The sequence below is a fragment of the Cryptomeria japonica genome, chromosome 2, assembly GCF_030272615.1.
Source record: "Cryptomeria japonica chromosome 2, Sugi_1.0, whole genome shotgun sequence".
Taxonomy (NCBI): domain Eukaryota; kingdom Viridiplantae; phylum Streptophyta; class Pinopsida; order Cupressales; family Cupressaceae; genus Cryptomeria; species Cryptomeria japonica.
This window is the reverse complement of record NC_081406.1, coordinates 171,351,803-171,368,211: the sequence shown is the minus strand read 5'-3', so window position 1 is coordinate 171,368,211 and position 16,409 is coordinate 171,351,803. Positions and strand designations below refer to the sequence as shown.

The window sequence follows — 16,409 nt, the reverse complement described above, 5'->3', positions numbered from 1 at the left end:
CCTCGGGTGCATGAAGTTAGAAATGTGCACTGGTTCATAAATAGTTGGCATGTTGTGCCATCGCGAGAGAAAAAGAAGTGTAAATAAATGATGGGTTTGTCACCTTGACAAACCAGTTGAGATGATGTCTAGGCTGATGAAGAAGTAGGAAATGCTAAGCAGCTATAGATAGAGAGTACAACCAGTATGTAGATGCCTCAGAAGTAAATAGCTGAAGGTTGATGACATGGTATCATCAAGGGTGCCTACTAGTAAGTATGAGAACCCGTAAGAGATCAAAGAGGCTAAGTGATGTACTCCCACCTAATGAAGATGAACATGCTATGGATAGGCATGTCTAGTGACCGGTTAAGGTGTCCCACCGACAGAGCAGTAAAGTGTAGGAATGTTAGGTAATCGGTAAAGTGTAAGATACCAGCAGGGTTAAAGAACCGACAGAAGAACCTGATAATGGAGTTGGTCGGTGATCCCATCCATACTAACACAGATGATCCAACAAAGGTGGATGCTGACATATGGGCCACGTGGAGGTGAATTGGCATGCATGCACATGTCGACATGGTGAGTTGGTGAAGTGTCTACCCATGAGGTAGATGGTGGTAGGTCGACATTTATGTTGACTGTGTGATTCATGGAAGTGTTGCAGGGGTTTGCGGCTCAAGGTCAAATAGATAATAGAGATCCAGAATAAACTGTTTGAGAATATCGAGGTAGGTGAAGGGAATCGCAAAACCATTCTTGGTGATCGACCAAGAAATCAGCTGATAGGTTAAATGCAGGTTGCTAAATATAGAAGGCATGATCTGGAAGGCATGACAATAGCGGGGTTGATTGATGCGTTGCAGTTCATCAATCAAGGTGATCATATCTGATGAGATTGGATTGGATTTGGTTTTCCTCAAGGTTGATGAGGAAACCCTAACTGCTTGATGTTTGAATTGGTTTTTGACAGGAAAACCAGTTTATAAATAAGAAAGCCAAAATCGATGAAGGCTATCGTTAAATGAAAGAGTGTTGCTGCTGAAGAAGAGAAATCAGTCAAGTGCTCAACGAGTATTAGATGAGCGACTGTGTGAGAATGAATCAAGTTGAAGAGTTCAATTGACATCAGTGAGGCTACTGATAGTCAACCATTGAGTCTGACAAAGGAGTGAACCGACAGCGACCAAACCGACAGTGAAGAGTTGTAGAAGATTACAGAGAAGGCAAGCAAAGAACCGACAACATCTAGTATCAGTGGAGAGCAGAAGTGTAGTTGAGAGAAGAGAGAACCGATAGAGAGTAGAATCGACAGAGAGAAGAACCGATAGAGAAGGAGAAGAGGCTAAATCGACAAGGATGCAACAGAGAGTGAGGTGCAGTAGAGAGTGGGTTGTAGCAAGATATAAGGTTGCTGTAAAGAAAAAGGTGAATAGAGAACTGGTAGAGTTTTGTAGAGAGGAGAACTGATGGAGAGACATACTTGAGAGTTACAAAGTTCTTTATAACAAGAAGATAACTTTGGTATCAAAAATATGATTTTGTAATCACTGAGTTGGAGCTTGGTGAAGGAGTTGGTGTACTAAATCAGGGGTTGGTGCTCCTTGGATTGGTGCCCTAAATATTGTAATTAGATTTCCATTGTGAGGTTGGATTGGAGCAGTAGACTTCAACAGCATTTCTCACCATGGTTTTTCCCATCTTGGGTTTTCCTCATATATGCTGGTGTTATGTGATGTCCCTTTCATGTGTGATTGCATTTGTGATAGTCTCCCATCAAACCGGCAAGTCTTCTTTCTGTTAGATCTAATAACCGGTATACACACATAAGATAGATAAAGGGAAAAGTTTGCAAACCATTGATTCACCCCCCTCTTAGTGGTACATTGTGTCTAACACAATGAGCCTAGGATGATGTGTGTAAATGTAGTGCTTTGATAGTTCTAGTAGATATGCTCATAAATATTATAGAATGTCCTTATTTCATCTCTACATATAATCCTTGATGTATTTAAATAAGTGAATGAATGTCTTTAAATAAAATAATGTAGTGCTCAAATTAAGAAAAACATACATGCTAGTCAACTCATAATGACTAGGGAAGTGGTTAATAAAGGTCAAATTTGAAATTTGAATTTTAAAAGTTTAGGGTTCAAATTTATGAGTTTGTAAGGTCTACTCTTAAACATCACCTACTTTAATGGTTAAGATAAACTTTGTCAATGAAAAATGATTATTTCTCACATTTTGGTAGCATTGAGGTGTAAAATTGCTATTTGACCTTTTGACCATTGAAACATGTGATTTATAAGCAGAATGACATCAAAGTGGCCTAGATCAAAACTACATCTATAATTTTGATCTAGGATAATGAATAAGAAAACTAAGAGCTAAAATAGAATTGTAGATATCAATAAAAATAAAATAAAATTGTAATACCATTATAAACTAGTTCATGAAAGAATCTATTACTTATAAATCAATTATGACATTTAAAAAACTTTAATAAAAATAATTTAAAAAATAAAATAAAAAATGATATGATTTACAATTTCTTCGTTATAAAGAGACTTCAAAATTTTATATAAATTTAATAACTTTATTAGATATCCTAATTCATAGACCGTATAGTCAAGTAGTTGGAAAACATTGATGATAGTCACAAGTTTGATTCCTTTAAATTTAGTCTCATCTATAACTCATATATAGACATAGGTTATAGGTTATATTCTTATGTCTTTTGGCAAAAAGATAAGTGAAAACTCTACTTCATAAATTCCATCATATATTGATTCCTCTATTTAAAAAAATAAATTGAATACTTAATATATGTTAATGATTTTAAAAAGTGTGATTCATCTAGATTGTCTTCCACATGGATGAAAAACAGCTTATATAAACGTAAATTATAATAATATATGTTTTGAAGAGAAAATAAATTAAAACTTCTTTGTGAATTCCACAAGAAATTGGTTACTCCGTTCAATTTTTTTTAATTCAATATTTTAATAAGCGTTATTGATTTTACAAAGTGTGATCGGATTCAAGACGAGAATTTGCCGTCCTGAGTTGACATCATTCTTCATGTAAACTTCACACTTCTGCTGATCAATACGTGGTTTCTTAAAAACCCTTGATCCCATTATCTCTGCCCTCCTCGAAGTTTTGTCATTAGGTTTTTTGCATTGAAATCTTCAGTTAACCGATATCAAGGCCCCTCTTTCCTCCTCCTTTCTTTGTTTGGTTTCAGTTTTAATTTCAATTGAAATGGCTTCCTCCTCCACGGCCAGGCAAAACCAAACAAAACCAGAAAACGCTTTTGATGAAGTTGCACCTTATTCTGTACCTAAATCTACAGAGCCCTGGGACATATTTATTAATCATCGTGGAAGTGATATGAAATACACATTAGCCACTACCATCTACGATAAACTTCATTCCATGGGATTGCATGTTTTTCTAGATGAGGCTGGTGATTGTATTCCAGCAGAGATACAACACGCCATAACTAGTGCCACCCTTCAGATTGCCATTTTTTCTGTCAACTATGCCCAATTCCCATTTTGTTTGGCTGAGCTATCTTTCATGCTCAAAACTGGTAAAAGAATCATTCCCATTTTTTATCATGTTGATCCCTCTGATCTCAGATGGATTGGTCAAGGAAAAGGAAAATATGCCCCTGCATTCTCAGAGTATGAAAAGAAGGGCAGATACAAATCCGAAAAGCTTGATGAATGGAAAGGGGCTCTCCACAATAGTTCATTCCTATCCGGCTACCTGGTCAACAATGACGAGTATGTATTATTTTCTCTCTTTCTTTGATACTCTAGTGTTACATCTCACCCAGTGCTTCCAATTTAGCGATAGATATTATAAGCAGTGTAGTGTGTCCTGTTTTAATTTATGTTTTCGGTTAAAAATGTTTAGGGATGAGGCCAGAGTTTTGAAGAATATTGTGAATTGTGCTATTAAAATTATGAAAAAGAAAGGTCCATTGTGGGTAACCGATCGTCCTGTTGGATTGGATGAGCTGGTACAAGGCTTCGAATCAGTTGCAGGAGAAGAGACAGTAAAAATCACGGGGATCGTGGGCATGGGAGGCAGTGGTAAAACCACATTAGCGAAAGAGCTCTTCAACAGGAACTTTTCCTCCTTTGAAAGATGCAGCTTTGTTTTCGATGTGCGAGAGGCAGCATCCAGAAACGCTCTGCCTGACAAGCAGAAGAAGCTTCTGGCTGACCTCGGTGTCCATCATTCGCCATTCGACCATGTAGATGAAGGCAAGGTCATTCTTGCAAATCGTTTGAGCTCTCATCGGGCGCTTATTGTATTGGATGACGTGGATCATATCGACCAGCTGAATGCTTTGTTGCCAAATAAAGACATCCTTGGATTCCAAAGTATGGTTATTGTAACAACTAGGGAATTGGGCGTCCTCATATCACGGGGTCTCTCCTGCATTTATAAAATGCCAGGACTTAGCATGCTACATGCCGAGGAACTATTCTGCTGGCACGCTTTCTTGCAAACCTCGCCACCCGCTGAATTCGAAACTCTGGTTGATGAGTTCTTAAAGGCTTGCAATGGTTTGCCTCTGTCACTGAAGGTATCGGGGGCACAGTTATATGGCAGAAAGTCCATAGATTACTGGAAATCCCAATTACATAAAATTTTAAGAATATTACCCGGTGAAATAAAAGAAAAATTACAAGTTAGCTATGATGCGCTCGATGAAGAAGAGAGAGAGATCTTCTTGGATGTAGCTTGTTTTCTCATTGAAGAAGAGAAAAGCACGGGTATTGCAGTGTGGGATGGATCGGGTTGGAGCGGTCTCTATGAATTAGAAACACTGTTGAATAAGTGTCTTGTGGAAGTGGTCGAGGAGGAATTTGCTGATGGGTTCGTGATAAACAGAATAAGGATGCATGATCAGCTTAGAGATATGGGAAGAGAGATTGCAAGTGGACAATCTCCATATCGTCTTTGGTGTCCTCAGCAGATTCACGACCTGAAGAAACATTACACGGTGAGATTAATAGAATTTGCTCCCCCATTCTGCGTTTTTGTTAGATGCAATTGATTAGATGAATAGAGGACCGATTTCTTATACTGCCTGTTTTCGCTAATCAATGATAACGTTTACAACTAGTTCGTGTTTTTATCTATCTATGCTTTCAATGAGTTTGATTGAAACACTCTGTACGTTTGATTTTTTTATTCAGAAATTAGAGCCGATTCGAGGGATCAAACCTGCAGATGCTTTTGTGGCGTTCAAAGAGTACACAGATCAGCTGGCGGAGAACTCAAGCAGACGATCTAAATGCCTTGGATTAAAAATTCTTTTTGTGAAAGGTAACGAGTTTACAGAAGAATTTGCCTCAGAAGAGCTTGTGTGGCTTCGCTGGGAATGTTTTCCTCTAGGAAAATTTCCATCATGGCTTGCATTACAAAATCTAAGTGTTTTAGAGCTTCATATAGCCTATGATTTGGAAGAACTGTGGCAGGACAATGAAGATGTAAGTATTTTTTTGCTTTCGTGGTTCAAGAAGATTACTTCATAACTTTTGTAGTGTTAATGTTTTTCTGAATTTAATGTAATATAATAATTGTTGTCTACAGCTTCCTTTGCAATTGAGAGAGCTTATTTTATTGGATTGCCGAAAACTGCAGTGGCTTCCAAGCTCAATAAATCATCTTCAGGATCTGAAAAGGCTTGACGTTGAATTCCATGGTAGCACTTTGTCCAACGAGTTCTGCGGTCTCCAATCACTGGAGAATTTGCGATTAGACTCTCAAGTGCTATCTTCACTACCTGATGGTTTTGGCAATTTAACAAGGTTAAGGAATATAAGTTTGATAAACTGCGAGCAGTTATGCATATTGCCAGATTCTTTCAGTCAGCTGATACACCTAGAAGTTCTACTTTTAGTAAGTTGTGAAATACTGTCTTCACTACCTGGTGGATTTGGCAATTTAACAAGTTTGAAGAGAATAAGTTTGACCAATAACAAGCAGTTGAGAATATTGCCTGATTCTTTCAGTCAACTGACAAACTTAGAAATTATAGATTTATCATATTGTACAAAGCTATCTTCACTACCTGATGGTTTTGGCAATTTAAGAAGTTTGAGGAATATAAATCTGGAGTATTGTGAGCAATTAAGCATGTTGCCTGATTCTTTCAGTGAGTTGACACACTTAGAAATCCTAGATTTATCATATTGTTCAAAGCTATCTTCGCTACCTTATGATTTTAGCAATTTAATAAGCCTGAGGGATATAAATCTGAAGTTTTGCTTCAAGTTGAGCATATTGCCTGAGTTTTCAAATCAGATGATACAGCTGGAAATTCTAGATTTATCACATTGTACAATGCTATTTTCACTACCTAGTGATTTTGGCAATTTAACAAGTTTGAGAAATATAAAGTTGACATATTGCCAAGGATTGAGCATGTTGCCTGATTCTTTCAATCAGCTGATACATCTAGAAATTCTAGATTTATCATATTGTAAAATGTTATCTTCACTACCTGATGGTTTTGGAAATTTAACAAGTTTGAGGAATATTAATCTAGAGTATTGCGAGAAGTTGAGTATGCTGCCAGACTCTTTTAGTCAGCTGATACAGTTGGAAGTTCTAGTTTTGAAAAGTTGTGAAATGCTATCTTCAATGCCTATTAGATTTGGCAATTTAACAAGTTTGAGGAGTATAAATTTGAAGTATTGTGACCACTTGAACATGTTGCCTGATTCTTTCAGTCAGCTGATACACCTGGAAATTCTAGATTTATCATACTGTACAATGCTATCCTCACTGCCTGATGGTTTTGGTAATTTAACAAGCTTGAAGAATATTAGTTTGATATATTGCGAGCAGTTGAGCATATTGCCTGATTCTTTTAGTCAACTGATACACCCCATAGATCTAGATTTATCAGGCTGTGAAATGCTATCTTCACTACCTGAGACGCTACCAGTGTCGCTCAACAATCTAAAGATATTCTCCTGCAATTTCCTGAAGAACATCAGGTGCATTAGTGGTCTCATAAATCTTGAGACACTGGAAATATGTGACTTTTTCGAGTTAGAAGAACTCCCAAGCTTTGCTGATTTGGCTTCACTCAGAAGATTTAAAATGTCTAATTGCCCCAAAGTTGAGAAAATAGAAGGTTTGGAACACGCCAATTCATTGAAGAAACTGTGTGCAATGACCCACTGGAATGTGCCAGGCATACAAAGTTTGGAGAATGTAGAACGATTGAAAAAACTAAAACTCAAATGTGAGACTATGTCAGCTGTGAAACCTTGTATTCAGTCTATAAAGGGGAAGGTATTAAAATCTTTTACGAATTTAGAGTTCTTTTGTATTATGTAAATGTTCATGCATATGACTGAATATTTTGGAAACAATACTTTTTGTAGGAATGTCCAAAAGAGATATGGATACAAGGTAGCATTATCCGTTTGGAGGAGCCAATTGTAAACTCTTTGGAGTTGGAGTTTCCTGATCTTGTGGTCTTGAAGCCGTCCGACATAGAAGGGTTTCCAGAAGATTTGGATGGTTCAGATGATTCGGATGTGGGCGAGATTCCAGATGATGCGGATGATTCAAAAGTAGACGAGATTACAGATGATCCGGATGTTTCAGATGATTCCAAGGTAGGTGGGTTTCCAGCTGATTCAGATGAATTGGAGGTAGGTGAGATTTCAGATGAATCAGATGATTCAGATGTAGGCGAGATTGCAGATGATTCAAATGTTTCATATGATTGGGATTGGGATGTAGGCGAGATTTCAGATGATTCGGATGTTTCAGAAGAGTCTAATGAAGACGATATTCCAGTTGATTCGGATGTTTCATGTTTGTATTATGTGGAGAAAGAGGAGGAAAATGGCGAAGAGAGGAAAGTGGTGCGCATATGTTATTCAGAACATGAACTTGACCATGGCTTCCCACGAAACAAAACAATAGTAGTGTTCGGCAAAAGGGAAAGGGTTGCGGAGGCCTTCTACCAATTATTAGAACTTCTGGAATAAATGGCCGGTACACAAACTCATTGTAAGTTGCCGATCTTAAATCTCAGTATACAGCTAATAGACATTCAAGATTTTTTTGAAAATAACAGTTGCAAATATGATTGTTTTAGCCTAATGAAATTATGTTTTATTTATTCAATATAATTATGAAATAGGTAAATAGTTTTATTCTTATATAAGATAGAAGGTTAGGGATATAATTTTATAAGAGTCGTTTATTTGTTAATTATTATTTTTATTTAAAACTAAATGGTTTTTGAATTTTTTTTGTTCTAGCAATAATATGTGTAGATGTATAAAAATGACCATATTTCTAAATGAATATTTTATGTTCATTTCTCTATTTAATTAAATCCAATTTAATTAAATTACCCGCATTCCTCTATTTAATTAAGTAAATTACTCAATTAAATTCACTCTACCCATTTAATGAATAAATCATTTTATTCAATTAAATCCCTTCTATCCACTTTTAATTAAATTCAAATTTAATTAAATAGTTTATCCTAAATTGAATAAATCTAATTTATTTAATTTCCCCAAATTGCAACCAAATTGAATTAAATTAACTTTATTTCAATTAAATCTTATTATCCTTCCATCCACTTGCATTTTCCTACACCTCCCACTTGCTTCCTAAACCCCTTTCTAATTTCTTCTAGACCTTTCTAATCGCTTCTAAATTAGCCTTACCCATCTTCTAAACTTTGTCACATCCCTAAACAAAGGGAAGTCACTTCTCAAAACCTCAAAGTCTTTGATAACCATTAAAGGCTTCAAGTCCTCAACCACTTAATTCCCCAAAGTCTTCATAACTATTAATGGTAAACTCAAACCCTCTTACATGGTTAAAGAATTTCTTTTAACTCAACCTCCATGTAACCCAAGGGTCTCATCAAGCATTCATTGCTTTGACCATGGTTATTCCTTAAACATTTGCACAAGGGTTTATCCTTGGATTAACTCTTAATCCAATGGGTAATCCTAACTTAAGCTTAACCCTTATCTCTAGATAACCATAAGGTCTTCTCAGGCATTTAATGCCTCCAACCCCTTCTCTCAACCCAACCCTATGTTGACACTTGTCACCATTTCATTGGTGCAAATTGCAAACATGGATCCCCAACTTTCAAACTCAACCCTTGATCAACTCTTTCAATCCTGACCATCCATTGCCCTATTTTTGCTATAAATAGAGCTCTCATTTTGGTTTGAGGGACATTGTAAGATAGAGAACCATGGGACCCACCTTGGGAAGCTGAGTTATACTTCATGATTGCATAGCTTACACCAAGAAGTCCTATGTGTGTGTGTGGACATATCTTTGGCAAACATTTTTCATATGTTGAGTTCTATCGACCCGCTTTTCCCGCATACAATATGTATAACTAATTTGAATTTATACTAATTTTGGTTTTGATTTTAAATTTTTTTTTAATAATTTTAGGACAAATATAAGGATCAATATTAATGGTTTTTTTTTCAAATATATATGATTATTATAGGTTTATACAAAATATTATTTTATATATATAACTGTTTTATATAATTTCTTTTATTTTGTGAAGTATTTTTTTTCATTTGATTATTTATTGGTTTATAATTATCTGACTTAAACTAATGTAAATCTTTAATCATATTTTAATAATTTAAGTTCTATTAGAGAAATCAAATTATTATAGACTAAAGTAAATCTTTAATCATCTTTTAATAATTTAAGTTCTATTAGAGAAATAATGTAGTCGTTGCTAATTAGATACTCAATCTTGTTTCTAAAGTTGTTTTGTAGCAACACTGGTGTCCTCTCATTTTCTTTTTGATAGTTCTCAATTTCATCTACCCATAAATATTTTACAAACATCCTTTTGTATTGTTTCTAAAAAGTAATTAATTTTTTTTTTTTTTTTTCCATTGAGGTTTTAATGTTCAAAACCTTTTTCAAATCTCCTTCACTACTATATATATCTATACTAGTTGCGATGAGTATTGACTATGTGAAGTCAAAGTCATAGATTAACAAGTAGAAAATTTAGGCATTAAGCAAGTTAAAACTACTTAATTGTTTACATTAATTTTAGTAAGGAAAAAATTGAACATTTTTTCATTCAAAGATCAATTAAGGCCACAATATATTATTTCCAAACAAAAATATATTCTATACCCTTTTATTGAAAATGCCATTTATTAATTGTTTAATTTCAAACTTGCCATTATTCTTGAGTGTGTAAACAAACTTCTTGGATGCATGCAACTTCTCTCTTAATTTGTTAGTCTCTTTGATCAATGGATCTTCATTTTTTATCCTATTAGATGAAAGTTCAAGAGATTTTGAGTATTTCAACTCAATCTAAAGATTCTAGTTCTCAATGGCATCCCTTTCCTTCTTTAATTTATTTAATATGATATTCTACTCTTAAAAAATATTGTAGTCAACCTATAATTTATTATTAGTAGCTTTAGTGAACATGGCTATATTCATAGAAAATTTATATCCTCTATGAAGAGGTGTCTTTGATTCAAGTTTTACAATCAATTTATCTCCAAATTCCTTAGGATTCTAACGATTTTAGGGCTTGTTATGCTTACGGGTAATGGTTCATATTGTCAAAATGTCAAACCTACAATGAACTTTAGATCCAAACTAAAAATAATTAGCCTATTTTGCATTATGAAAAATACCTTATGATCTAGTGTCTCTTCTTATAGTGCCTAAAGAGATAGTTGAGGCAATGTTCCATTAAGGTAATAAGAGGAAATAATTATCTTACACAATTTTTATCCCTTGTTTAGGAGTGATTTTATCATCCTCCATACCAATCTTACTCTAATTAATGGTCTATTCATTAGGAGTGAGGTATATTTTTCTTCTAGCTACTTATTTTCCACCTCATCTATATGCTTCATTTTTAAACCAATAATTTAAAATATTGTTTTCACAAATCCATCATCTAGTGGAAGTTCTTCACACAAACTTTCCCTTGCATCATACACAACAAGATCAGTTTCAAGAATGGTAATTGACTGGTGATATTATGACACCTAAACATAATGCATTTGCTACCATAGGGGAGAACAAAGGCCGTATACTTATTATTGATATCTACGATATTATCATCAAATTATTCTACTTTTATGTAATTCATGATTGGTTCCATAGAGTATTTTCCCATATATATTTGATTAGGAGATATTGAGGCCAATAGTGATGAACTATGATGAAAATCCCTTTTTAGATCTCTTCATCTTGACTTTTTCATTTTTTTCTTGTTGGGTTATGGACTACAAGTATAGTGAGTGTTACACATTCTATAACAAGGCTTCAACCAATAATTTTTTTTTTGGAAAGAGACCCTTTCATACCCAAGATCATCAAAATTTATTCTGATTTTTCCATCACTACTTTACCCATTTTTTGCCTCCTTGTATCCATCACAACTTTGGTAAGACAAATTGTCATTAATTATTCCCTTTTAAATTATATATTTAAATCCCAAACCACCTACACTTCACTTCATGTTATAAATGCATCCATTGTGATCAATATTTTTCACATCAATTTTCATATATAATATTTTGATCAGTTCCACAAAAATATTGTATCCTTCTTTCCTAGGAATAGTAAAATTTCCTACTTTTAATTAAGAATAAAAATACTAGCCTTCTTATGATATCTAAATGGATATTATTTACCTCACATGTATAGGTAATTTATGAGGTACTATTAGAGTACTATGTATGTTGATAATATTTTAGTTGTCATGGAATAACCAATCACCTCAATTTTTTTTAATTAGGTTACTTGAACAAATGCAAGACGTATAATAATATAATAAAATATTCTATGAATCTTCTCCTCTAATTTGAAAGTTTATATACAATCGGACTAAGAAAAAAGTTCCCAAAAAATACTATAGTTTGTATAAACTCATTGCATGTATATGTACACAATTCGCATCTAAACTCAATATATATCCTTTTGGCATAGAATTTTACACAAGTTTTACACCTAATTCCACTCATCAGACAAAAAATGTAACAAAATGTGTCATAATACTCAATAGCACTTGAAAGTACGATAAGCCTCACTTATTTTGAAATTTATACTTCTTTATGTAATTTTTCTCCCATAAGTGAGCCACAGTCAAACAACATGTTCATGTGATCAACTATTATACTTGATTCCTACAAATTGACATAATGTGTGATATAATAGCTTGAAATATCCATCAAAGCATTCAATATAAAAAGGAGCTACTTCATATTTTGGAATAGGTTCCAATAGCCTTTTATTCTCATTTCCTCTCAACTTGTGGTTAGGAAGCCACTTCACAATATTTTTATGTATGTCCTTGTGATATTTAGGGGATGACTTTACTAGATTAACATTTTAATTCACTATGGGGTTAATATTGAGAGTAGACGCAATTAGTTTTCTTTTGAATATGATCAAAACCATTTCATCTATTTCTCTAACTTCCTTCCATACTTGGCATATTGCTTACACAAACATCCTATCATGTCTTTTTTAATGAAATAATTGAAAATAATCAATTTTACTAAATTAAATATCCATAGATTGTTCGAGAGGATAAAATTGAAAATTTCATCAAAGAAGTTCTCAAACAAATACTATTCCTAGTTAGGAATATCTACCTCTTTAATATATGTTATTACATCTTACAAATAATAAATTAAAAACCCCTTCCTTGATGTTTCTTTATTTATTGGCTAATCTATGGAATGGGTCAACCAAATATTTGGAAACTAACAATTTTAAAGACTTGGAAGACATTGTGAATGTAAGTTATTGTTTTTATAAAATTTTAAACTGTGATAATATAACACAAAAAATCTTGTATTTACAAGAAAATGAAGAAAACCCTAATTTCTTTGCAAACAAAAGACCATAATTTAACCCTTAAGTTTTGATTTTATAGTGAAAGATTAAATGATTGCATAGGAATTCCATAGACAATGTACCTAATTTATTGCACATATTCTAAAATTGGAAATACTGGGGTCTTTTTAAAAGTAAATAACAATAATATCTTCAAAATAATTGAGTGCTTTTGTTTCTCTTCATCAAAATCAAATGTTTATATAATTATTATCTTTCACAAATGTTTTGTATAAACTATGATTGTTTGAATTATAATTTAAAATGGGTTTATTATACGATCTAGTATAGAACAAATAAATTACACACTATAAAAAATAGTTTATTAATTATGCGACTTAATATTGTTGACTTATTTAAACTTATTTCATACTAGACAATTAATAAGTTTGCTAAGATTAGTGCTAGCCAATACAAAGGCACCAAGTGATATAATTGTAAATTATCATATATCTCTATAGAAATAACAACTTTCTTCAACATCAAATACATCTATATATGATATATTAAAAGATATTGAAGTTAGAAATTTATAGTTCAATCAAGTGTCCCTTTATTCATTTCTATTTCTAGGTGGATCCAACATGTAAACTTGTATTGAGCCATCACACATTGGTGACTATTAGACTTTGGATAAGGGTCGCCAATTCAAAACCATTATTTGATGTAATAATAAGAGGTCATGTCAAGCTATTGTTCTAGAAATATTAATCATAAGGGGGCTGTTATTTGATTCATTCTCAACACATGTTAAGAATTTGAAGTGGATTCTTGAGAAACAAATATTATTGTGATAGGTGGGTGCATGTAGTAAGGGGATAAATGATTGGATAGACATGTGGAAAAAATAATATGGTGAGTGTGAGACCTATCTACAATGTTCCTTTCACTTTTTAGTGTTTTGGGTTATTGGAGTTGTATGATACTATATTATTGTGATTTGTGTTATGCCCTATATACACACCCCAAATTTTCACTTCATTTAGCTAGGACCCCTTTATTCAACATTGTTTCTTCTTTTGTTCTTATTTTTTATCCCTAATAGTGTTAGGATTTATTCATTTTCCTCTCTTTGCTGGTTTTTCTACGTATTTTCTTTGTAATATTTTAGGGTCTTAGAAAACCCTAACACTCATTTTGAATTTTGGGCTCTCTTTTTTTTTGACATCCTTAGTTGTTTCAAAATTTTAAGTAATATCATATCCCCTTTTTACTTACTAGGTTTGTATCATTAGATTAGTTAGGTTTATGAAGGATTTAATATTTAAGGTTCTTATGGTATTTGTACTAAGTTCTAGGCTTCAACCTTCTCTAATTTAAGTTCTCACACTAAACCAACTTTTGAACAAAAGTTCCTATAAATATCAAATTCATGTTTTAGATCCCATTGAAAATGTCATTTTTAGTCCCAATTTCCTATTACCAATTCATTCTCCTCACTTTGAAACTAAAATAGAGGACTTGCCTGAAAAGTTCACACATTAAAGTTTTTAATAAAAATATCGTTTAATTTTTTACTTCATAAAGTTTTTAACAATTAAAATATTTTTGAGATGAGCATTGGACATTAAGTGAAATCTAGAACCTTGCTTCCAAGTTTTGGGTTCCACGTGCCACTTGTGATCTAAAAATTAAAATATAAAAATATTTAATTATTTTAAAATTGAAAAAAAAATTGAACTCAAATTTGGGCCCTGTTGTAGGGTTTGTTTATCTAATTCCTAGGTTCCAAGCCTCACATTCCATCTAATTCCTATGACCCACCACAAGAAATAATAAATTAAAATATGTGAAAATTTATAGTACATAATTATTTACACAAAAAACAATAAACAATAAACGTAAACTTACATGGAAAATCTTAAGGCAAAGATCTTTCCTATTATATTACTCATGAATTTTCATAGTTACAACGACCTTTGAAAAAAAGTGTCCAGAAAAATATGATTTTGTATAACATATGTATTGTTTTGTATTACCCCATGTCAATTATTCATCACCATTAGAATAACAAGAGTTCACTACCTACTTCTCATTGCTAAAATAGCACTAAAACTATTTTCATATTCTAACAAAATATTCCTATCAAAAATTGAATTTAGATCAAAAGGTTAAAGGTCCTCGAATGGTCTTGACACCAAAACCCACCTGTGAAAATAAACTCAAGACTAGAAGTCATGAAAGAATCTAAGTTCCTGACTTTTAGGTCCTTGTTGTTTTTATAGGACCCACAATAAATGGTAAAGAGTCCTCGAAAGGCCTAAGACTCATCAAAGAAGAGCTTTTAAAAGTGAAATATCTCTCACCTTGCTCACTTCCTCAAATGATTTTGTATTGGTGGGGTAGCCTAATTTTTGCGGCTTCTTCAAGATCCATGATCTTCTTCGTGTAAATCAACTCTTTTTGAATTGTGATCTTCCTACAACTTCATTTGTTGGTAGTCAAGCTTTGTCTTGAAAAATAACAATCTTTTGATCTTATTGACGTTCCTTTGTATTGCTTGGATCTCCTCTTTGTTTGAACAATTTTTATCATTACCTTTTTTTGAAGGTGTCTTCTCCATTGGCAGTAGGTTTGACTTCATTAACTTTTAAAAAAATTCACACTTTCAACTTGGGTGGCTAACCTTTCAAGATTCATTGGCTGCATTGGCTTCTGTCTTCAATGCCTATGCTTGTCTTTAAATTGCACAATCTATCAATGAGTTGATTTTTGAGGTAGGGCTTTTCCAATGCCTATTCATTTCCTTCAAGGGGCCAAATGCTTCACTGCCTAATGGTTGATGTGGCCTATACTTCTATGATCCTTATTTTCTTTTGACAATCTTCACTTCTTGTGATAAATTGAAAGAACAATTAAAATAGAACAAAGACAAATGCAATTCTACAACACACAAAACATTTTTTTATTATTGATGATACAAGTTACATGACCTTTGTATATATAGAGGATTGATCAAACTTGAAATATTCACTAAACAAACTATAGTATGTGGAGGAGTCTAACAAATTTGTAGAAAATATGGGAATGCAAACTACCAATTATTAATATGTAAAAAGTCTAACATCATTTTAGTTACAAATCATCATCTATATGGAGGAAATGTAGGTAGCCAATTCTCCTTATTATTCATGGATGTAGGCAGCAAACTCAATGAATTCAATGAACTTGTAGCTTAGTTTCAACTGGCTGCATTGACTGCCTATGTGGAGGGAATGTGGGAGATATTACTTCTTCCAACACTCCCTCTTAATATCTACCTTTAATAGTTTCAACATAAACAATATCTTTTAAACACCTCACATACAAATGGTTTCAAATGACCATAAATTTCCCACACTCCCTCTTAATATCTACCTTTAATAGTTTCAACGTAAACAATATCTTTTAAACACCTCACATACAAATGGTTTCAAATGACCATAAATTTCCCACACATGTGGTTTCAATGACCACAAACAAACTTCTCATCTTCTCCTCTCTGAAAATTTCTT

General features: G+C 33.1%; 1 protein-coding gene across 1 annotated transcript; it reads left to right on the top strand.

Annotated features, from left to right (window-relative positions):
* The first annotated feature begins 3,246 nt into the window (after positions 1–3,246).
* Positions 3,247–8,018, top strand: LOC131065923 (disease resistance protein Roq1-like). The gene is made up of 5 exons (XM_058000524.2): positions 3,247–3,773; positions 3,907–5,005; positions 5,202–5,495; positions 5,599–7,311; positions 7,404–8,018. The coding sequence occupies exons 1-5, from the start codon at positions 3,247–3,249 to the stop codon at positions 8,016–8,018; spliced, it is 4,248 nt and encodes a 1,415-aa protein (XP_057856507.2).
* The last annotated feature ends 8,391 nt before the right edge of the window (positions 8,019–16,409 follow it).

Excerpts from the sequence above, each read along its gene's own strand:
- LOC131065923 (XM_058000524.2), top strand. The coding sequence starts at position 3,247 with ATGGCTTCCTCCTCCACGGCCAGGCAAAACCAAACAAAACCAGAAAAC. Across the intron at positions 3,774-3,906 it reads TACCTGGTCAACAATGACGA|GGATGAGGCCAGAGTTTTGA; the intron begins GTATGTATTATT and ends AAAAATGTTTAG. Across the intron at positions 5,006-5,201 it reads ACCTGAAGAAACATTACACG|AAATTAGAGCCGATTCGAGG; the intron begins GTGAGATTAATA and ends TTTTTTATTCAG.